The sequence below is a fragment of the Maniola hyperantus genome, chromosome 17 (assembly GCF_902806685.2).
Source record: "Maniola hyperantus chromosome 17, iAphHyp1.2, whole genome shotgun sequence".
Taxonomy (NCBI): domain Eukaryota; kingdom Metazoa; phylum Arthropoda; class Insecta; order Lepidoptera; family Nymphalidae; genus Maniola; species Maniola hyperantus.
Genome location: NC_048552.1, coordinates 1806440 through 1831543, shown reverse-complemented (window position 1 = coordinate 1831543; position 25104 = coordinate 1806440). Strand labels below are relative to the sequence as shown.

At 39.6% G+C, this 25104-nt stretch overlaps 1 protein-coding gene across 1 annotated transcript in view; it reads left to right on the top strand.

Annotated features, from left to right (window-relative positions):
* Positions 1-19251, top strand: part of LOC117990210 (RNA-binding protein MEX3A) — a 111520-nt gene extending 92269 nt beyond the window's left edge. Inside the window, exon 2 of the mRNA XM_034977674.2 lies at positions 16841-19251. Within this exon, the coding sequence (XP_034833565.1) occupies positions 16841-17721 (881 nt within the window). The 3' untranslated portion in view covers positions 17722-19251. The remainder of the gene's footprint in view (positions 1-16840) is intronic.
* Positions 19252-25104: the final 5853 nt, after the last annotated feature.

The following is a 25104-nucleotide window of genomic DNA, read 5'->3' as shown; positions in this document are numbered from 1 at the left end:
TTGGGGGATGCATCCCACTACATTTAGACATGTCAGTTTACTTTAGCATAGATATTTAGAACGGAATTGGCCACATGCAGCGAAATAAATGTTCCACTAGATACGGCGCCTCATAGTTATCCATACTAATATTATAAATGCGAAAGTGTGTCCGTCTGTCTGTCTGTCTGTTAGCTTTTCACGGCCCAACAGTTCAACCGATTTTGATGAAATTTGGTACAGAGTTAGCTTACATCCCGGGGATGGACATACTTTCATCCCGGAAAATTAAAGAGTTCCCACGGGATTTTTAAAAACCTAATTCCACGCGGACGAAGTCGTGGGCCTCATCTAGTAAGTAATAACATGTTCTACAACGAACATCGGTGTCCGCACTCCTATAAATCCTAATCCGCTTTAGACGCTGTCCATTTATATGTTAACAGATAAATTAGAACTATTATAGGATTGTTAGCAAGTCGTCCCATTCGCAACTCATCCCACATTCGCATCTCGTCCCATCCGCATCTCGTCCTATTCGCACCTCGTCCCATAGATACAAAAGCTATCTATTAAAATGTGGTAACGTGAATAATAATTTAGAGTTATCGCGCAAATTTAAGGTTTACAAGTGGACTGCGTTTAAAGAGGATTACGATCGACAGGAGTTCAGACATCGATGTACATTGGAACATGTTGTTACTATGAAACGCCGCATCTAGTGGAACATTGATATCGCTGGCCACGTGGATAACATCCCAATAATGAAAAGATTCAACAAGCACTGGACCAGTCCATTGCAGGTGGGCGGGCCAAACAAATCCTTTTCAAAACGACCTTAAAATCTTTGATTAAAAATAAAAATATCGATAAAGATTAAAACTAAATACCCAACGTCTTTATATTAGTTAATAGGACACGACAGTTTTGCACTGCGCGGGCGCAGGCTAGGGTTGCCATCTGCAAAATCTATAAATTAGGACAAGGCGCTTGAAAACCCCGGATTTTCTCGAGTTTAAAATCCGGACATATTGGTCTATTTTTACTTATTTATTAATTTATAACGATGAAAAATACCTTTAACTTTGATAACAGTAACATCTAAAAATTAAACAGCCTTTCTCTCATCATTCAAGAAATAATAAAAACACACAAACCAAAAAAAAATTGCCTTCAAAATTGATTTGACATAATTCTAAAACACGGACAGTAGGTACAGTACGCGGCAGAAAATATTTTGCATCGACTTTTAGAAAGAGATCTCTGTCGTTGGGACCGACAAAACGTCACATACATACATAAGTACAGGTGACAGAGACAACGCTCTACAAAGCTGAAATCTCATTCTATAAGTCGATGTACATATTTCTTGCCGGCTACTGTTGATATGCAAAACCCCGCCCGGACGCTCCCTGGACGCCCTCAGAACTAGGACAAATCCGGGGAAACCTGGACAGATGGCCACCCTAGCGCAGGCTAAACAACCGCCTTCACCAGTTTTTGTTCACTCACCTTGCTTGACTTTTCTCGAACGATATACTATACCTTTATGTATGGTCAACATACTACTTGTTTATTCAAACCGTTTAGTGTTTCTGCTTAATTTTTTTGACTGTTTAATTGAAAGCACTCGCAATTAGACAGGGTATCATATTGCTAGACGATTAGTTAGTTGCCTTTTCCACTTAATTAATTTTTTAGCTTAATGATTTAACTTAGGGTCAGCGCATACAGTCAGAGTGGAGTAATGCCGAGCCTTTTTGATAACAAATTGAACTCGGCTTTAAGTGCTTTTATTAACAACTAGATGATGCCCGCGGCTTCGTCTGCGTGAATTCAGGTTATTAAAAATCCTGTGGGAACTCTTTGATTTCCCGGGATAAAAAGCCCATGTCCTTACCGGGATGCCTGGTAGAGATTGCTGTGAGCATAAGGGCGCCTTTGCAAACAATTATTTTTTAGTTTTAGTTTCTTTGTTTTTGTCATGTTATGTAATATTTTTTGTGCGCAATAAAGTATTTCTATCTGTCTATCTATCTATCTATCTATTGTTATTTTTCATTTTACTAACGTGTTATTTTCTTTCTTTCAGGTAATTATTATCAATGGATTCAAGTTCAAGACTGCGTCCCTACGATCTTAATGCGTATGATATAATAATAATTAGTTTGGAAGCGTAGCGTGCAATTTTTAAAACTCATTTCATTACATTTGAAGTGTCAAACTAAAACTCTCCTTTTTAAAAATCGGTAAAGCAATAATTAGTAAAAAAAAACGCATTGGTGGTTCTCCTCGTGCTGCAAATGTTCATAGGCGTCAATAAATCAAAAACTATTATGCCTAAAAATAAATAAAACCCCCCACCACTTGGTATAGCAATCTTACTTTGAAAGTCGAAAATAGCAATATTTGTTCATGAACACATTTTAATTTTTTTCTTGTGATGTAACCACAAATTCACGGTTTTCAGATTTTCCCCTAATGTCTGCTATAAGACCTACCTACCTGCCAAATTTCATGATTCAACGGGAAGTACCCTGTAGGTTTTTTGACAGACAGACAACAAAGTGATCCTATAAGGGTTCCGTTTTTCCTTTTGAGGTACGGAACACTAAAAAAGAAATTAGTCATATATTTCGCCAGACGCGGGAGTAACGGCCCCGAAGACACTCATGCCTTATGGCGCTACATGTGTAAAAATTAGCACTCTCGCCTTGCCTTTGCGACATTTGGTACACTGACTAAAATAACCTACTATTTATACCTACCAGTTACAACAGCGCTGATAGCCTAGTGGTTAAGGCTTTGGACTCCTATTTGGGACGTCCGGGTTCGATTTCGGCACCCGCCTCTGATTTTGCCGAGTTAATACTATATTATGTTTAAAAAATCCCGCGGGAACTATCCATTTTTACGGGATAAAAACTAGCCTATATATTAATCCAAGCTGTAATCCATCTCCATTCCTTTCAGCCAAATCAGTCCAGTAGTTGTATGAAATACAAATATGTACATACAAATTTTCGCTTTAATAATATTAGTGTGATGTGATACCCACCTGGAATAATATACCTTTCAAAGACTGTTTTTAGGGTTCCGTACCTCAAATGGAAAAACGGAGCCCTTATAGGATCACTTTGTTGTCTGTCTGTCTGTCAAGAAACCTACACGGTACTTCCCGTTGACCTAGAATCATGAAATTTGGCAGGTAGGTAGATCTTTATAGCTGACATTTGGGGAAAAATCTGGAAACCGTGAATTTAGGGTTAGATCACACAAAAAAATTAAATTGTGGTCATGAACTAATAATTAGTATTTTCAATTTTCGAAGTGAGTGACTATATCAAGTGGGGTATCATATGAAAGGTCTTCACCTATGCATTCTAAAACAGATTTTTATTTATTTTTATGCATCATAGTTTTTGAACTATCGTGCAAAATGTCGAAAAAATACGACTGTGGTACGGAACCCTCGTTGCGCGAGCCTGACTCGCACTTAGCCGGTTTTTTTAAATAGGATAAGCAGTTTCGGAGATTACTCCTACGTCCAAACTTACAAAACCTTTGTATAACACTAGCTTATGCTCGCGCCTTCGTTCGCGTAGACTACATAAATTTTAAACCCCTATTTCATCCCCTTAGGGGTTGAATTTTCAAAAATCCTTTCTTACCGGATGCCTACGTCATAATAGCTGTCTGCATGCCAAATTTCAGCCCGATCCGTCCAGTAGTTTGAGCTGTGCGTTGGTAGATCAGTCACTCAGTTACTTTTCCTTTAATATATTTAGATTAGTGAAGACCTGATCAGCTGTATTTTCTGAGATAATAAAACAATTCCAAAGTCGCAAGTTTACATACAAATGTATATCCCAGGGCCGGACGCCAGACCCACCCCCCTCAATATCTATGAACATTCCCCTCCCTACATCCGTTACATTTCTCAAGCGCACACTTGATTGATGCTAAAATTTCCCAATTTATGCTCCGGTCGCTTAGAAATCGCCAACTATGTAAACCGTGATATAAGTCCTACAAATTGCTATTGCGCTGGAACCATGTCTCATTAACATCGAAATGACGTCATTTTGACGTCAGCCGAAATAAAAATATACGATCAGCTCGAAACTTCAGTCTATTGCTGACGTCACTAAAATGGCCTCCACGCGCATTACCAATTTGCGGACTTATACTAAGAGCATGATATGACGCTTTGATAAAGTGTTACTGATTTTGGCAATTTCTACGTCACCAGAGTATATATAACTGAACAAAATTGCCTACAAAGCTGTTATTTTAACTCGAGTTCGACTGCCTAATTAATGAGGCCCTTCGATCCGGGGCCCTTGATCAAAGGGTCACCGAAGAAGCTCCTATGTCCTTTTGCTCTCCTTGTGGAACTGAAAATTGAAACACTCTTGTAAAAACCTTCGAAGGATCTGTTCAAGTTAAAATCGAAAATTGCCTTACGCCGTATTTTGGTTAGTTGCATACTGTTTTGATTGATATTTATTTTAAACTAGCTGCCCTGGCGAACTTCGTTCCGCCTAACAGTAGATTGAAATTTTTTAAATTTTTCTCTCCGTAAAAACCATCCTCGTACTCGGAATTTTAAAATAATAAAAAAAAGAATTAGCGAAATCGGTTCAGCTGTTCTCGAGATTTGCTATCAGCAACACATTAAGCGATTCATTTTTATACATAGAGATAAGGAATTCGGTTTTTTTAGGGTGCCGTACCTCTAAAGGAAAAAAGGAACCCTTATATCATCACTTCGATGTCTGTCTGTCTGTCTGTTTACCTTTAACTTTTATCTCAACTTTTATTATGGAGTTATGAATACTGACGTATAAGACGTCCGTCAGTGTGACCCACTTTGCTTTTTATTGGTGGCTAAAGTTTAACGCTACCCGTAATTTAAAAACCGCATGTCATGTAATGAGTCTTAATAATACTTCCCAAAAACATACTCTCTTTGTCACACTAATAGCTACTTTGATAAGGGAACAGATTTGAATATAGGTACAAGTCTGTACATCTTGAGAACTTTTATGGAAGAATCGTGAGTTTCGATGTTACCCTCGGGGTAAAATGGACCTTTTCATTGTTTGAAACATGTTTCAAAATCTTTCTTGTCAACGATTTTTATGTCACATCGCGACTGCTGACTATCAATGGATGTATCAATAGCGGAACTAACATCGAAATTCACTATCGAAAATGAGTCATACTAGGGATGAAATCTATTACTTTTAGTAGGTTACTAATAGGGCTTAACACAGATTTGGAAATGCTGTAATGTCAATTCAGCTCAAAAGTAGGTACTATTAAATTACCAAGTTAGAAACTCGTTCGGCCAAATACAGTAGTATTTGGCCGAACGAGTTTCTAATAAAGACCCACCCATCATTCAAGACTATTCCCATACTCCACATCGCAGTGAGCCGTAAAAAGGACAACCGTACTAAAATACCCACTCGTCTTACCATTTCTCTTTCTTCGGAAACATGTCTATCTCGGCCGATCAGAGGAAAACAACCTACATCTCTCTCGCTTTCACTCATTAGGTACTATGAGTATCCCTAGATGCCACGTGTCAGTCAACCGCATAAAGTATCAAGTCGTTACCGCGCTATAAACGAAATTAACGTTTATTACTATAGTAACAGAGTCTCTAATTACTTAAGTAACTAACACCGTCCCGGTTGTACCACGTTGTACGGACAAAAACGTAAAGGAATACAAACCATCGTCAATGTAACCCAGACTTTAAAACAACCGGGCACGGTAGAGTTTCCCACGTGCAGTATTTCGTTTGTCTTCTCGTCGCCTGTTCCAAATTCAAAATGTTTCTAAATCGAACGCTTCGTTTTGTGTTTTGAAACAACACTACTCGTCCTCAATAATTTCGTAACTTAAATGCGTGATGATGATTTATTTATTTATCTAATTTATTGCGTACTGACTGCTGTGGATCTATAAACAAAATGTCAGGTAGGCAGTCAACGTCAAATTCAGTTCGATCATCGCCGGCCTTCCCCGCACTCCTAACCGCACACCTAAAGATATAATATCATTAATCATTCCAACGCTTTAGTAACCAAGCATTTTAATACGAAACCTATTGTTATGGCACTAAAGCCTCTTTCAGATCGCTAAGGGTCGTTGACTTACGCCCCTGCGATTGTTTGTGCTGACTCCTCGTTACCGCTGTGGCCCTGGTATTATGTAAGCCGAGTGCAATGGCCGCGGGAAACATCAGGAAAAGCTGTTTTCCTGCTCCGCTGAATTTTTCTTTAGGACCCTTAAAATTCTTTGCTATTATTACAAAAATATAATGTTAATTCCGTTGATCTTTTTGTTAGAGAACCGCTAAACGTTCTTTTAACAGGTTTCCTGACTCCTGAAATAAATACTTGCATTCCATTTTCACTTTCACAATTTTCTTTCACAAATTACTTCTATAGGTACTTCTTACTTAATTTTTGTTAGAACTAAGTGTGTTTTATACGACGTATTCTTCTAGAATTTAGGCTAGTCATTCTACTAAGTGCTTTAGTACCCTCGCAAAGGGGTAATGAATAAGTAATAAAACAAATGCTAGTGAAATACCGAAAACATGGTTATTATGAAGAACAAATTATGTACCTAATTCTATTCGTAATGAACATTTTAAATTAAGAATTCTATCAATCGCTAAAATAAAATTAATATCTGAATGTTCAGGTTCATGGTTCAGGTTATCATAATATAACTAACATGACTAATAATGCAAATTAATGGTTATTTAACTTTAAAATATCAATGTAATAATAATATTTAGTTCAATAAGTTCATTTAAATATTGGTATATATGTATCAGACTTTAGAACCTTTTTGGCATTGATTTAAAAAAAAAACCAGCCAATTGCGATTCAGACTCGCGCACTTAGTGTTCCGCATACTTGTTCGACATTTTGCACGATAAATCAAAAACTGTTATGTATAAAAATAAATAAAAATCTGTTTAAGAATTCACATGTAGTTATTTGTTCATGAACACATTTTTTTTGTGATGTAACCACAAATTCACGATTTTCGGATTTTTTCCCTTACGTGTGCTATTAAACCTACCTACCTGCCCATGATTCTAGGTCAACGGGAAGTACCCTATATGTTTCTTGACAGACACGACAAACAGACAACGAAGTGATCCTAAAAGGGTTCCTTTTTTCTTTTTGAGGTACGGAACCCTAACATTACCAGTTTTAAACAAAAAGTTTTATTTCAACCAATTGTCACATTACGCACATTAGGTCATCGTCATCCATATTTATTTATGTCGATTGCGTTTGCTCACTTGAAAAATTTGCAGTTCTAAGTACAACCACAGAATATATAATAGTGGTACCACCCTCCGGCTAACCCGGCTTCGTTCAGATGGAATTCTAGTAAAACCTTTTTTGATGGGGATACATTAAGAGATAACCTACAATCTACACAAAAAATCTCAAGATTGTAGACCTAGCCGTTCGAACTGTAGGTATAGTCCGCGGCAGGTTGAGATGACAATCGGGGTATGAGGCGGGGGGAGGCCCCGCATACCTGCACGTCATCCGCGCTCGCCGGCACCGGGTTAGCGCGGAAGCTGTGCGGGTGAGCACTGGCGTTTGCCATTTCAACCTGTCGCGTAGGTAGGTACTACATTATGTTGAAGTTGATATGTCAGTCAGTTCCTCGTCGTATACAGATTAGCCCGTCCAACTAACACCGATCAAACCGTGGACATGACCTGTACAAGCGATAATTTCCCGATGGATACGTAACGCGCAATTATACAGAATGTGGGTTAAATTCGCACGCCAGGGGTTGCCAATGCACCGGCGGGGGTCGTTGACCGGTATCGATCGGTGACGACGCGCCCCTGCGGCGCCGCGCCCTCCGCAGCCGCCCACCCCCAACCCCTCCCCCGGACCCCTCTACGCCGCACACACGCTGAAACACCGCATGCGACATTTCGCTCCACTTTGGGTGCCGGCTTCTGAGTTCTTTACCCCATTTTGCGCGCGAAATTAAATAGACCTATGTCTTTTAGTTATCATCGATAGATATTTGTACGATACCTAGCTGTTATTGGTGACTTCTGCGTGAAGTTAGTTACAATCGTATAGTGCAGGTGAGATACTGTACGCTGAAATGGACATATTATACTACTGCAGTCGTATTTTTACGACATTTTGCACGATAATTCAATGATGAAAAACTATGATGCATAAAAATAAGTAAAAATCTGTTTTAGAATGCACAGGCGAAGACCTTTAATATAATACCCCACTTGATATAGTTATCTTACTTCGAAAATTGAAAATACTATATATTAGTTCATGACCACGATTTTTTTTTGTGTGATGTAACCACAAATTCACGGTTTTCAGATTTTTTGCCAAATGTCTGCTATAAGATCTACTTACTTACCAAATTTTATGATTCTAGGTCAACGGGAAGTACCCTGTAGGTTTATTGACAGACCGACAGACAGACAGACAACAAAGTGATCCTATAAGGGTTCCGTTTTTCCTTTTGAGGTACGGAACCCTAAAAACTGCTAAATTAGTCTCTATGCAGTAAAATTGAAATTCGGGAGAGTTGCCAATACAACTAAAAAACTTTAAATGCGTGAAACGAATTTTTTAAAGTTATCTACTTATTTCATTTTAAGGATATTTAGAGATTTTTTTTCATATAAATCCTTCAGATTCTAACTAATATTATAAATGCGAAAGTGTGTCTGATTGTGTCTGTCTGCTTGCTTTTCACGGCCCATCCGTTTATCCGATTTTGACGAAATTTGGTACAGAGATAGCTTGCATCCGAGGGGAAAACAACGGCTAAGTGCTTTTTAGCCCGGACAATCAAAGATTTTCAAACCTAAACCCGCACGGAAAAAATCGCGGGCATCATCTATTTGATACAGAGGTAGCTTGCATCCTGGAGACTTACATAGATACTTTTTATCCTGAAAAATCAAAAAGTTCCCACGGGACTTTTAGAAACTAAATGGAAAGAAGTCACAGGCTGATTCTAGTACGTACATAAATATTTAACGTAATGCACTGCAGATTTTTATGTAAGAACTTTTCTTAGTTCGTGTATCGTCGATTTTGCTTGGGTCTATTCAGGGTCTATTCAGTATGACGCCCTATGTTTATGACAACGCGATGCGTCACCGCCTGGCTCTACGCCAAATCGCTATTATGATGAAACATTTCTTTCTCCGATAAAATAATTGTCTACATTCCAGTCATATTTTCTCCCTAAAAAATAGCCCGAATACGACGAATAAAAATATCTTTAAGTCGGAAAATGGTCTTACAAAGAAACATACCAGGGAAAAATAACAATGTTAAGTATAATAGACGAGAGCGCCTTCCCAGGGATCCATTGTAGGTGGTGTACCTATATCAATGTATAGAGAAACAGCTGGAGGGTGCGCGGGAAAACCTATAATATTATGTAATACCTATTGCGCGCGGGGATCGTGCGGCCCCAAGTTTCTCTACTACCCTTGCCAGCCGGCCGTTGTTATGATAACATCTTATGAAATCTACTTTCCTGGTACTTTCTTGAAAACTTTACCTACTATATAGGAATACAGCTATAGGTAAATTTAATTTTATTATTGAACATTTAAATCCTACCGAATTATTCAATCTGTTTTCCCTCCCCTTTTCTTTTAATGAACAAAGTGATTAAATAAAAACTTATTTTGTTTATTTTAGTTGTACAATTTAAATTTCCACATTTTAAAGCCCTGATGAATTTCATGATATATCATATGATGCATATTTATTTATTACTTTTGTTACATGAATACAGTTTATTTCGCCAATGTTTAAATTGGGTATTTTCGTGTCAAAGTTGGCTTATAAAATTTGGATACACTCGTATGTATTTTAAAGGAGGAGTCAACTGAATTATAGAGATAAAAATCCAATAAAGTGCCACTAAAAATGTTCACGTAAAACGTGAGTAAAAAAATGATAATCATAAAATGTCCGTAGCGTAGCTCGGTGACCCGGTTCTACGGCGTAGAGTGCGGTGGCCGCTACGGTGGAGCTACGCGTACAAAATGTAGGTGAGAGAGAACTAGGCTCTACGACTCTTGTACTACGAGCTCTATTACTGATTGTACATATTTTAAATTTACCGTACCTAGTATTTAAATGATATAAACTATAATAAAGACATTTTAATGCAAGGAATTACAAATAAAATTTAACGATATTTTAAATAAATAATAATTAATTATTATTTAGATAATTACGTACTTACTCAAATATAAATAAACCTGCAAGTTATTCAGTTCAAAGTAAACTCTTTTGATAGATTTTTACCAGCTCTTTGAATTATAGAGAGAGACATTTCATTATTTCCTGAATACAAATTTTTAGAGTACAATATTATGACACAACATTTGAATTAAATAATGATTGTATAAAATATATTATATAACGTATATAGAAGCGGTGTTAGCTAAGTCATCGGCCTCTTAGTTGGGGGTCCGAGGTGCGATCCGAGGCACGCACCTCTAAATTTTCGGAGCTATGTTCGTTAAGTGTTTAGCAAATAAATATCACTCGTTTTACCGGTGAAAGAAAACATCGTGAGGCATGCCTGAGAGTTTCCAGAACGTTACTAGACGATCGGTAGACTATGACCAAACCCTTCTCATTCTGCGAAGACCCGAAGAGATTGGCAAACTTCACACGCCTTGAGAACATTACGGAGAACTCTCAGGCGTGCCGGTTTCCTCACGATATTTTCCTTCACCGTTACTGACTTTTACAGATTTATAATTATTTAATTAAGCAAAATAATTAATTTAGAAACAGTTTGTGAACCAGTAACGAATTTTTTAAAAAATAGAACGCAATTTAAAAATATTTTCCAAAACCGCACCGCATGAATAATCGCGGACGCGGGCGCGTGTAATCCGGCTCTCTGAATAATAAATCACCCTGTATCATGTAGGCCGTATTGTACAATTCATACAGGATGTTTGCTTATATATCTGTTAACCTTTTAACCTGTGTTTGACCTGTGATACGGACGGACAATACCATTTTATTTTTACTTGCCGAAGAACGTAGTAAAAATTACTTGTATAAGTAACTGGCTCCGATTCTCTAGTCTCTCTCTTAACTAAATTTAGAGTATCTGCATCCTTTTCTTTTAACTAATGCTAAAAAAAGAACGGAACATGACTTTCACATTTAAAGACTCTAACTTTTAGTGCACAATACAAATTTAAACAGTAGGTTCGCGAGTGCGTGCTAAAATCACGGGTTTTACCATCTAAAAATTAAATTTAGAAATGTCAAACTGCTTCTGTCCTTCTCATATTACAATAGTAAGAAGAGGGCGCGAATACTCTGAAATTAGGTTGTGCTTAGAATCGGTGCCAATCGTAGTATTTAACGTCTAATAAATGAGATAACTTTTGCAAGCGACTTCATCCGCGTTACTTGTACAATAACTAGCTTATGCCCGTGAATTCGTCCGCGTGGACTACACTATTTTCAACCACCTATTTATGAGTCTATTTCTTCATAACTATCTGTATGCCAAATTTCAGTCCGATCCGTCCAGAAATTTGAGATATGCGTTGATAGATCAGTCAGTCAGTCGGTTAACTTTTTAGATTTATAGTTACAACCAAAATTTACAAACTTTACCTCTATATTAATTAAATAGATTATTTACCTCCCACATGCAAACTTACAAACCTTACCTCTTTATAAAATAATTGTAGATACATATATTTTCAAAGAAAGAAAAATGTTCGATATTTACTCCATACCTATCTTTATTATCTAGAGAGAGCAATATTGTACTGTAATGATTCTAGAAGGGTATTTTCTCTAGAGTACTGGAGTATTACGTTCCCTATGATAAGACTTTCCATTCCATATTATTTTATTTCTGCAGCTACCTATCCCGTTTTATTGACATTGGAAACCAAAACAAGGTTAGGTTTATTCAAAACACGCATCTTTATTTAAAATTACTTCGGATGTAATAAGGTAATCTTTATTCTTACTTAATATAATAAATGAAAAATATTTTGTCGTCCTTTACATCGATTTTGCTTATCAAAAAGTTAATTGTCCTAAAAATTACCTTTTTGAGCAATCTTTTTTAACTAGCGCGATGTGTTGAAATTCCGCCATTGGAGTAAAACATCAAATCACTTATGTTAAGCAAAAAAACAACTTCGAGACGTTTTTGTAAATTTTAATTATAATTAACTGAAAAAATATATTAAGTGCAATTTTTTACCGTCGTATTTTTTACTATACAAGAAAATGTATGTAATCGTGTTTGTATTAAAGACCCAAAAACGAATTCAAATATGGAAGTTATTGTATTTATAATTTCAAAAGGGGGGTTTCCGAAAAGTAGCAACTTTTCAATATGGGGCCACAAAATGGTCAAACCACGTCGCGGAACGCAAAGCTTTGGCGCGTTCATAATTGCGCCTTCACAATAGGCCTTGTGCTAAATAATTCAGCTCTTCTCAACGAAGCTGCCGTTCCCATGGTCGCTATAGCAACAACCTATTTACATATGCATCTGTATCTAGACCTGAATGGGTCCCAAGTTTTACATGGCTACGAACGGGTATTGAGTTGAAAATCCATACTTTCATGCTAATATAGATGACTAGCTGATGCCCGCGAGTTCATACGCGTGGATTTAGGTGTTTAACTGGGAACCCGTGGGAACTCTTTGACTTCCCGGGATAAAAAGTAGCCTATGTCACTTTCCAGGTCTTTATCTACCCATGCAAAAAATCACGTCAATCCGTTGTTCTGTTCCGACGTGATTAAAGGACAAGCAAATAAATCAACGAACCAACAAACAAACACACTTTCGCAATAATAAGGGTACTGATTATCGGTGATAGCCTAGTGGTTAAGACGTCCGCCTTCCTTTCGTGAGGTCGGGGTTCGATTCCGGGCACGCACCTCTTTACGGAGTTATGTGCGTTTTAAGCAATTAAGTATCACTTTCTTTAACGTTGAAGGAAAACATCGTAAGGGAACCTGCAAGCCTGAGAGTTGTTCATGTTCTCAAAGGTGTGTGACAAACTATGGCCTAAACCCTTCTTATTCTGAGAGGAAACCCGTGCTCAGTAGTTGGCTTGGCAGGCGATGGGTTGATCATGATGATAGATGGTTATAGCAGTGTGTATTATAAGATAGGTATTATTAGGATGGATAGATCGGTACTAATTTCAAAGAATCATCAAAAAGAATTTTCAGTTTCAGAAACTGTCGATTTATTCCTTGAAACTGTCGGAAGATATTTTTTCTGCAGCATACAATATCAATGATTATTTTAATAAACACAAGTACCCACTTCTTCGCCTTCCATCTCATAAAAAAAAATTCACTATAATATGCGAAAAATCGTTTCAGAATGTCATGAATTAAATAAAAACTTGTATTTAAGTGCCACTTGAAAATTGAAATATTTACCCACACAGACATAATATTTTTCACCCAAAATGAAATTCAAAGTTTGTGAAGAATTCGTAGCATTATAAAAAAATTGCTTTGAAGTTATGTCAACTCTGCAAAATATTGTCTAGCAATTGAATAATCATTGCCTTGACGCCTGTATGGAGTACACACCACAAAACAACATAAACCAGTTTCTTACGCTATAATAGAATTGGTAGACCCAAAGATAATACTTGCGCCATTTACTACTATAGGCTTAGTACGAGTTGGTACATGTCAATAACGATAGTAGATTTCTAGTTTCGAAACATTATAACGTCTGAGTAAATTGGAGCAAAATTCTCTCATTTGACTCTCTCAAATGAGAGAGCTGCGGAAACTTAAACCTAGAAATTAGTAGTACTGAATCAGTTAGTAGTACCTATTCTTAAAAAAGTATCTTTAGGTATTTTCTCTTACATTATCAAGTTTCAATGTTTATGTTATGGTACAAAATAAATAAAATGTTGCGATTTTTTTATTACGAGCTTGCCCTTGACGCAATCATACCTTATGGAAAGAAATGATGAAAGAAAGTATCTTATAACAAAGAGTTGGGGTTATTCCGGCGCTTCCTTCCCTTGACCATTAAGCCAACATGCCTCAAACAGATATAGATGAGGTCTAGTTTGGTCTTGCCTAGAAGATGCCTAATGCCTATTTACGCAATACTCGAAACTATTAACGTTGACGAGAAGTTTAAACTCCTGCTAAGGGTACTGGCGTATTAACAAAACCCTCCCATTCGGAGTAGGGTGAGCGTTAATTTGCCGCCCAGTACGTATGGCTGGAACGCGGCCAACGCTCGGTATCATACATAAAACTTAAGCTCGCCCATTACTGTTTGCTTGCTGAATAGTGGAATTCGCTTATTTTTTGTTAATTGCACCAACCACGATTAATTGTTCGATTCCATGCACGCACCTCTAACTTATGTGTTACTAGATGATGCCCGCGACTTGTTCCGCGTGCATTTGGGTTTTTAAAAATCGCGTGGGATCTCTGTATTTCCGGGATAAAAACTAGCCTATGTCCGTCCCCGGGATGTAAGCTAACTCTGCACCAAATGTCATCAAAAACGGTTTAACTGTTGGGCCGTGAAAAGTTCACGATGTTTTCCTTTACCGTTAAAGCATATTTAATTACTTAAAACGCACATGCAGTAGCCGGCAAGAAATATTGTACATCGACCTTTAGAATGAAATTTCGGCTTTCTAGAGGGTTGTCTCTGTCACTCATACCTATGTGACGTTCTGTCGGTCTTAACGACAGAGACAACGCTTTGCGACACCGCTATGTCTTTCAAAAAGTCGATGTACAATATTTTCTGCCGCGTACTGTAACCCCCAAAAAGTTAGAGGTGCGTGCTCGAGATCGAACACCGACCTCCGCTTAGGAAGCGGACGTCCTAACCATTAGGCTATCAGCTATCACAGCTAATTTTATAAGGTACCTACATCGAAATGTCTTTGACCTCGGTACGGCATGAAAGTATTTTCTTCCATTAGTATTTCTTCGAACATTTCCTTTCATTTCTGAATTTAATCTAATCTGTCATCCAGGATCATAAGTCTCGCGTGAGCGAAGAAATAATATTCGTGACACCTAGATTTCACACGGATCCTACCTAGACTTATGAGCTTCATATATATCTCACGCCTAAACAGATCTACGGGCCGGGCCGATGACCTGCGATATACATCTAGCCTCTGTTATTATCTTTAGGCTTTTATTATTTGCAACCAATTACACTATACCATAGACATGTTGCGTTCATATTACATGGCTTATATAATTCGTGCACGATGATGAGTAAGACATGAGATACGAAACTCACGAGAAAAGAAAGAGGTAGCGCTCTGCAATACGGTATTTGACAACTAGTCAAATCTGTAACTTTTTCTCAAACGTCAAAACGCGCGCTCATGCGAGATTCTATGAAATACCGGTACATGACGTCACAATCATTTGACGTCTACTTGAAATTAATTTACAGCTGACTTTTAAAAACATCAATGATATTTTTACTAAATTGTAAGATATTCCAATGCAATCCCTTAGATTGAAAAATTGACACATAGTTAAACAAAACTTTTGGAGAGAGAGCCAGCGCGTGCCAGACCTTCCTTATTTTGTTTGGATCATGGTGGCTTTGGCACCTTTATTACCTGTTATCTCCCAAAGCCACCATGATACAAACAAACGTTCCTCCCAGCGTTGGGGACAATACGCAGAGAAACTTTCACCTTTTATAAAATAAGGAAGGTATGTGACGCGCTGGCTCTTAGACCATTTGTTGAATCATAGTTAAACAAAACTTTGTAGAATCATAATATTTTATTATTTGAATTTAAAAGTTAACCTTAGCGCATCACTTTAGTTATATCTAAAATATGTGGCGAATTTAAATACCTAGTAGTTTACTGTAGAACGTAGAAGATTCATATAAGGAAAACGTCTCAAGAAAATGCGTGATATTGATTGTGGAGTTGTGAATTCGTAGGACACTGCACGCTACGCTACCATGATTTGCCGCATTGGTCGCAAGAGTGGGATAGCTAAACAACAAAACTACGAGCCAGAACGGGATACGAGGCGTAGAGGCCGGGACCACGTGGTGTCTATACGTACTCTACGAATTCTTAGCCATAGTTATTGTTTTTCGGATATAAGTTACCATTTCATACTTAAAACTGATTAGGGCATGTTGTTTGAATACATTTTCTATAAATTCTTCAAAGTTTCAGTAGGTCGGTTCTTCATATAGGTTTCAGTGCGATACAGACATGTGTATCGCGCGGCTTTCAGCCGGCGAGTGACGTGTCCGCTCTAGTAACCGCATGGCAACGGCCGGGCTGACGTAGCGAGGCGGGAGGCTACATTGACGCCGCGCGCCGGTCGCGAGCGTCTCGCAGGATTGATAATGGAACGTCTAGCCGCTGCAGTGCAACCACGATACCCGTATTACGTAATAATTACTGACAAATACCGATAGTCCCTGGTTGGGCGCCAATTAATATTTGACCGTTAATTGGGGCCAACTTGGGATTGTAGTAGAAATAAATGGTTCGAATATTATGTAATATCATTTTCATACTGGAAACGGGGCCTACTTACATACAGCTACGCATTGTACTCGAGATACAAAATAAGGTCTCGGCCCGACTTAAATCAATCCTTAGTCTATGATCTGCGCACGAATCTATCAAACCGCCATGTTGCAACTTCTGCTTAGATTACTTGTTTACTAACTACTGTGATATTTTATGCGCTTACACGTATTTTTTCGGTATTTAAATGTTTGTCTTTTGTTGTTCCAGGCTGCAAGATCAAGGCCCTGCGCGCGAAAACCAACACCTACATCAAGACTCCGGTGCGCGGAGAGGAGCCCGTGTTCGTGGTGACGGGCCGCAAGGAGGACGTCGCGCGCGCCAAGCGCGAGATCCTCTCCGCCGCCGAGCACTTCTCGCAGATCCGCGCGTCGCGCAAGTGCGGGGCCGCTCCGCCGCCGCCCGCCGGCGCGCCCGGCCACGTGACCGCGCAGGTGCGCGTGCCGTACCGCGTCGTGGGGCTCGTGGTGGGCCCCAAGGGCGCCACCATCAAGCGCATCCAGCACACCACGCACACCTACATCGTGACGCCGTCGCGCGAGCGCGAGCCCGTGTTCGAGGTGACGGGCCTGCCCGAGAGCGTGGAGGCGGCGCGCAAGGAGATCGAAGCGCACATCGCGCTGCGCACGGGCGCGGCGTCGGGCGCCACGGGCGCGGGCGCGGTGGCGGGCGCCGAGGGCGAGCCGCTGGCGCAGCTGTACCGCGCGGGGCTGGCGTCGCTGCTGCGGCCCGAGCAGGAGGCCGCGTTCTCGTCGGCCGGCTCGTGCTCGTCGGGCGGCTCGTCGGGCCGCCTGGGCGACCTGCTCGGCATCTGGTCGTCCACGGAGCGCGACGAGGGGCTGGGCGAGTCGCCGTCGTTCGAGTCGCCGGGCGCGGGCGGCGTGTGGGCGTGGGGCCCGCCACGGCCGTCGCCCGCCGCGTCGCCGGCGCGCAGCTGCGCCGTGTGCGGTGAGCGCGGTGTGGCGGCGGCGCTGGTGCCGTGCGGCCACAACCTGTTCTGCTTGGAGTGCGCGCAGCGGCTGGCGGCGGCGGCGCAGCCGTGCCCCGCGTGCGCTGTTCCCGCGCACCAGGCCATCCGCATCCTGTCGTAAGCCGCGCCCGCGACGCCGCCGCCGTGCGCACCGCTGTCGCCACCACCCGTGGGACTGACCTTTTTTACTTAAATCGTTACGAAAATATTTAAAAAAAAAGTCGCGTAATCGAAATCCTGGTGCCAAAAGTCGGCGCCTCGCCGGCACGGCCCGTCCGCCGCGCCGAACCTATCGTAAGTCGGCAGAGTTACTCACGATATATTTTCTTATTATGAACGTTTTTTATTAGGTCGGCGAGCGTCCGCCGCGCTCGCCGCCGCAGAGAGAGTCGAGGTACGTTACGATAGAATTTCGAAAAAAAGCATAAAATTTAAAAAAAGTTGTATAATTATTATTATTGATGATAGCGTAAATGAGAAATCGAAAATTTATAAAGCTTACCTAACGTAGTAGCGTAAAGTATTAAGATATCGTAATATTATAATAATTACTATAAGCGAGGGACGGGCGGCACGGGGAGCGGGGCTCGGGCGGCTAGCCAATGTTTGTTGATAGTGAATGTGTTGCGTGCGCGCGAGAGGCGACCGCCTCGCTGCGCTCGCGGTAGTGTAATGCCCGCCCGTGCTAGTGAATGTTGCGAGTGCGCCGGTAGTGTAATGCCCCCCCGCCCGCGCGCCGACCGCTCCCCCGCGCGCCATGCTCATTATTTTGACTATACGATTATTCGCTTAAATGATATTATACATACGTACACACTATGATTACGATAATATTAATATAATGTTTGTTTTAAGTGTGTTTTAATGTTTAGATTTTTATTGTAATGTTTTTATGAATGATTTTTATCTGTACGATTATTATTATTGATTATTATTTTATGTGTTGACGATGTTTTTTTGTGATTATGCGCCCGCGCGGCCCCTAGGGCGCCCGAGGGGCCCCGAGGCCCCCGAGGCCCCCGATGGTCCCGAGGCCGAGCGCCGCGCGGGCCGAGGCTGCAGCTCGTTAGTGTTAATATCGAGTAATAAATTAAAGTAATAAATGATAAAGAAATAATACGACTCATTCATTATTATTAATTATATTATTATTATAAACTACAGTAGTTTGTAGCACGACATTGACTAATCATTACCTATTGATACATATTAAGTATTATTATTATTATATTGAATAAATTTAAAGAATGCATAATTATATTTCATAGGAATCATTATTCTGTATAACTCTAGTTAAATATAACGATAATAAATATTAATTGTATTTGTATCGGACGACGTTGTTATTTGGTTTAACGGGGGGCTGCTTTTGCGAATTGATATTTTTTTATTTTTTTACCGTTATTAGTTTTTGACTTACTCATGTAAAGAGATACGCGAGAATAAAAAACTGCCTATTAGATTATATTTTAAAAAATAATGGTTACGTAAAATCAGCCCTCGTCGTACGTAGATCCAGTGATTTCGATATAATTTTATTTTCATAATAAAATGGGTAGACGCTTTAGGTTCAAATAACGTTGTGAAAATTTGTGAAATTTTGTAGACTACATATCTTATTATAAATCTAATATAAACTATAAATTTCGAATCTCATCTTTCATTTACCCAATATTATACTGAAACCTACGATTTACTCACTACACTGTCGCCCTTTAACTAAAAAGTAAATTTTGAGTTATCGCCAAAAAAATGGGAATTTTCAAAAACTAATATTTCTAAAAATGAATCCTGAAAACTAACTGCAAATCTTTGTCCTACGCAGCATTATTTTTTAGAAACATTAGTTCTTGAAAACAAACCTCGATTTTGACGATCACCAAAAAATTTTTTTTTTCAGTTACCTGTTTAGTAAAAGGACAACAGTAGATAGAGTTTTAGGAGTGATAGTAAGATACGACATGTGTCATATTCAACCTTTACGCAATGCATTAAGGTTGTAAATGACACGTCCGCGTCATCTGAATCGTCCTCTAAATTGCGTATGCCTATGATTCAGTCTAAGATGGAAGCGGGCTAACCTGGAAGGAGTATGGCAGTTTTCTGTACACCTTTTGGTTTCTACACGGCATCGTACTGGAACGCTAAATCGCTTGGCGGCACGGCTTTGCCGGTAGGGTGGTTACTAGCCACGGTGGAAGGCTCCAACCAGACCAGACCAAAAATTTAGAAATTATAAAATTCCAGACCCCTGCCGGGAATCGAACCCTGGACGTCCCACTAATAAGACAGCGCTTACCACATGGTACCTAACGTGAAACTACGTGATCAAATCAGAAATGAGGAGATCCGTATGAGAGTAACCGATATAGCTCAACGGATTGCTAAGCTGAAGTGGCAATTGGCGGTTGACAATGATGGGGATGATGCTTGAGCATCTATGTGCTTTTTTCTTTTTTTTATTCAGATACAAGTTAACCCTTACTGCAATCTCACCTGGTGGAAAGTGATGATGCAGTCTAAGATGATAGCAGGCTAACCTGGAAGGGGTATGGCAGTTTTTATTAAACCCATAACCCCTTTGTTTTCCCTTGGCATCGTACCGGAACGCTAAATCGCTTGGCGGCACGGCTTTGCCGGTAGGTAGTTTTGCTTGCACAATACCAACATACATATAAGTGTACCTGCATTAGCACCATATGCATCGCCTACATTTCTACGAGCGAGCTACGTGCTACGGTGGTTCTACGAGATTCGGCGCTCGCCAGTGCTACGATGCTACGACAACTACACGACTGGAAGTATAATAATCATTCTAGATTTTAAAGTGAAAACTTGTTTTATATTTATTTTTCTAAGAATCTTAGCCAATTTAATTGCTGACTTATATTCCCCTTTCCCCTCCAATTAAGCGTAAAGCTTGTGCTAGGAGTAGGTACGACAATAGTGCAACGTATGGGATTTGAACCAGATTTTGAATTCGGATACAAGTTAGCCCTTGAGTGCAATCTCACCTGGTGGTAAGTGATGATGTAACTTAAGATGGAAGCGGGCTAAACTGGAAGGGGTATGGCAGTATCGTTGAGATTAGGCTGTTTGCGTTTGAAGCTTGAGGAGTCTAGCTAGACAACTATATTGCCATAAGCTTGAGTAATAATCTGGACGACTATATTGCCATACTCGACCTGCCCTAACATAGCGCGGATTGCCCCCCGTTGCACCCCCACTGCATCGCTGTGCAAAATGTTAAAGGTACATGCAATCACTGAAATGGACTTATTTATACAACAAGTACGCTGGAAGACATGGTGTAAAATGACAGCTGTTATTGAAGTGAATATGTACTTAGAACAAAAGAGACAAACACATACGTCTATAGCCTATGAGAAAATGAGATAGAATATTTATTATTCCTATTATTTCCTTTACACTTACTTTACTTTATACTCATTATACTATTATTGTTTCCTATTATTTCGTACCTATAGTACGCGATAGGTCGAGATGGCAATCGGGGTGGGAACGCCCCGCACACTCACACAGCCCCCGCGCTAACGGCGGGGTGATTACGTAAAACGTTGCAGTAGCGACAGCAGTAGCAATCCGACAGTTCATTTGCTGTTTCTCTTCTTCTTCTTCTTATGTTGCTTTGTGGCTATTGCTGTCTCTCTCTAGCTAGCCGTTTGACAGCAATGATCGCGAATTACGCCTGTCGCGAGATACGTAATCACCCCGCCGGTGCCTCATACCCCGATTGCCATCTCGACCTGCCGCGTAGTATACTTTAGTTACCACTAGTGCCTCACGCGTCATTGGTTGAAATTGAAAACATGAAGTCCGTGTGATATCACGACCCATATTATAAATGCGAAAGTATGTTTGTTTGTTGGTTTGTCCTTCAATCACATCGCAACGGATTGACGTGATATTTTGCATGGTTCTAGTTAAAGACCTGAAGAATGATACAGGTTACTTTTTATCTTGGAAAATCAAAGAGTTCCCACGGGATTTCTAATCCTAAATCCACGCGGACGAAGTCGCGAGCAACAGCTAGAATATAATCACCCTAACATGAACCTTCATATGTTTTCAAACAAGGAAAGGAACTTTTAGTCGAACGACAAGTCGCTCGTGAGATCCTGCGGTTAAGGTGTGACCTAAATTTTCTCCTTCATTTAACTGTTGGGAAGTTAAGTGTTAAAAGTCTGTCTTTGAAGTTGAAGAACTTCAAGTCTACCCGAAGTCCGGGGCCTACTTAGGTTTAATACCTACCTTCTTAAAGGTGATCGCACATCTGTCTCTGCACCAAACTTGTAAAAGCCATCCTCGTAATTGCTGTTATTATTGGACTAATTTATGGTATTACTAGATGACGCTCCACGTGGTTTTAGGTTTTTAATAAATCCCGTGGGAACTCTTTGATTTTCCGGGATAAAAAGTAGATCCTTCTTCTAGTAAGTCCTTCCCCGGGATGTAAGTTGACTCTGTACCAAATCTCATCAAAATCTGTTAAACCGTTGGGCCGTGAAAAGCTAGCAGACAGACAGATAGTCATACACTTTCGCATTTATAATATTAGTATGGATTTAATAAAACCTATTTAAGCCTACAAAAGAAGAGTATCAGGAGTTTGGTGCTAGAGGCAAATTTAGGTTTTACTTCATAGTCTTGTTCTTGATAAAGCACCAACAATATAAAATCCATACGTACCTACCTACTTATGCTTTCAAATATACCTATCCAGAAACGACCGTGGTCGCTTGGCGTACCACTAAAGCCTGGGCTTTTGGGAAGTGTGCGCAGAAGCCGCAGTTCTATGTGCTTAGTATGAAATTTCTCATCTCACCAACATTGATTAAATTCTAACGCGTTGAAACGCTATAAAGTCAGAGTAAAATTGACCCAAAGGTCAAGGATTAATCATGGCAGCACGTCTAAGCCCGACCCTCTTGGTCGACTGACGCACTGCCCTTGCACCAACATTCGTCACGTGCGGTCCGTGCGGCGTGTTTACTGCAGCCAGGTGGGTGATCAGTTTCATACCTATCTTATTTTTATAACATGATATAAGTAACCGCGGTGAAAGTCTGGAGGGTTTAGGCACAATTTACTCCATTTAGGTTACACCTTATAATTTAGACGACCTCTTTGACGCAGTGGATCCTTTTACCAGAGCTGTCTTATGCTTGCGACTTCGTCCGCGTGGACTACACCAAACCCCTATTTCACCCCTTTAGCCCCCTGCCACATTTCATGTTTCTAGATCAACGGGAAGTAAGTACCCTATAGGTTTTCTTGACAGACACGACAGACGGGCAGACAGACAGACAGCGAAGTGATCCTATCCCTTAAGGGTTCCTTTTTCCTTTTGAGGTACGGAACCCTAAAAAGACCTAAAAGGTAAGTATCTATTTTCCAATAAACAAAATATGAACAATATATATTTTCAACGCGCTGCTGAAGGAGTCCCCTCGCTGTGAAATATTTGCTGACAAATGGGCTGACCTCATGGGTCAGATCTTGCACTTTTGTGAAAATTTATAATTTTGCTTTTTTTATTTTTGAAATTTATAATTTTAACAATTTTTGTAAGTATGTTTATATTAGTTTGTACTCGTAGTTTAATTAGTGTAATTGGCTTTATGGCCGTTCTAATTAAATAATAAATAAATAATAATAATAATAATAAAATCGATAATGGGCCTCGCCTCACAGGATGTGGAGGCTGTAACTTGACACTGTAACTCGACTAACTTCAGAGTGCAACCAACTCTGTAACTCAACCGTCGTATTGTAATGCCTTAAAGTTCAAATTTTATAAGTTTTTGTTTTAAGAATGAGTGTGAGGTTGTTTTTGATTAGGGTGACCATGATACCGGATTTACTGTTTCAAAATAACTTTAAGTACCTATCTTCATAGAATCTTCCCGTCCTTTTGCATTTTTTTAGTTACTAAATTCTAAAATTGTAATGAATAAAACAAAAAAAAACATATACACTATTTATATGAAACCTTATTTGTTGACGGAATGTACCTACGTTATGTATACGCGCAATATGAATATATTCATACCTTTTAATAAAGTAAAAAAAAAACTTTTTTGCCTCGAATATATGGGTATATTAAAGTTCATGTCGTTATTTTAGAAGTGAAGCGAATGGATTTTTGGTATGGGGACCTAAATAGCTTCAAACTAAATGACAAAAAATTAAATAAATGTATGAACGCGCGATGATGAAACGCATCTCATTGGCTGAGCAGCACGTATACGAGTAGCTAAGTCAGAAGTACAAGGTCGTATGTCTGTTGGCAGCTTCGCTTCAGTCGGTGTGAGACACTTCAAAGCTTTTTTTAATAAATCCTAGATTGGGTACGTCAATGTATAGGAAATGCCTAACATCCCGTAGGAAGTAAGAGAACTACGAGTATGTCGTCTCGAACGATCTTAACATTAGTTTTAAGTCCTAGTCCTACGCTAACTCATACAACATAGGCACCCTATTTTTGACAATAGCTACTCTGGGTCGCCATCTGTCGCGCGTCGCTCGCTACTTGGGCACGATCACACGTTTTTCTCGTACATCCATCGGAAGTGAACTTGATATTAGTCCGCAGGTGTCCGCTTCATAGGGCACAATGTGCCTATAAGTAAGCCGATTGCCATCTCGACCTGTCGCGGACTAGGTATATGTTACAATAAAAAAAATACAAGAACCCATCCGAAAATTGGATTCGGCAGCTAACGTATTCAAAGTATTTATTTTTAGTTTTTACCAATGTATGTTTCCAGACCTCTCTACTTTCAAGTTTCCTATATCAAAGGAAACATCGGGTTTATCCAATATTTAACTACATAAATGATTCATAAGCTTAATTCTAAGAATTATAATAATGTGAGTAATGACTAATAACCCCGAACCTCCCCGAACGCTATCTTTCTATTTACAGTAGATTTGCCTATGTCTCTTAGATTTAAATAGGTGATGTCTATCACTCTTTGTTTTACAAAAGATCAGTCATATATTCAATATCCCTATTATTCCTATTACTGTCAAATATTTAACATCACTATTGACCATGACCATGACCATTTGCACGGGGCATATTTTTTGTACATAATGTAATTTGTGGTTTTTGTAATTAATAATAATAAAAACCTTTTATTCAGCCAAATATACAAATAGGTACAAACAGCTAGGGTGCCGTAGTCCCTGTTTAATTAGTGTTAATTAGTGATAATTTTTTTAAATGTAAATCAGTAACCCTTATTATATCACTACCCTTATTCTAAATGCGAAAGAGTGTTTGTTTGTTGGCTTGTTGTTTTGTCCTTCAATTACGTCGGAACGGAGCAACGGATTGACGTGATTTTTTGCATGGGTATAGTTAAAGGTCTGTACCCGTAGTACAAGATTTTACGTCTCACCAAACCAAACCAAATTCGAGAGTCGAAATACTTCCGCGTTACAGTGAAATGGACCTAGACAGCCTTGAACTGAAGTC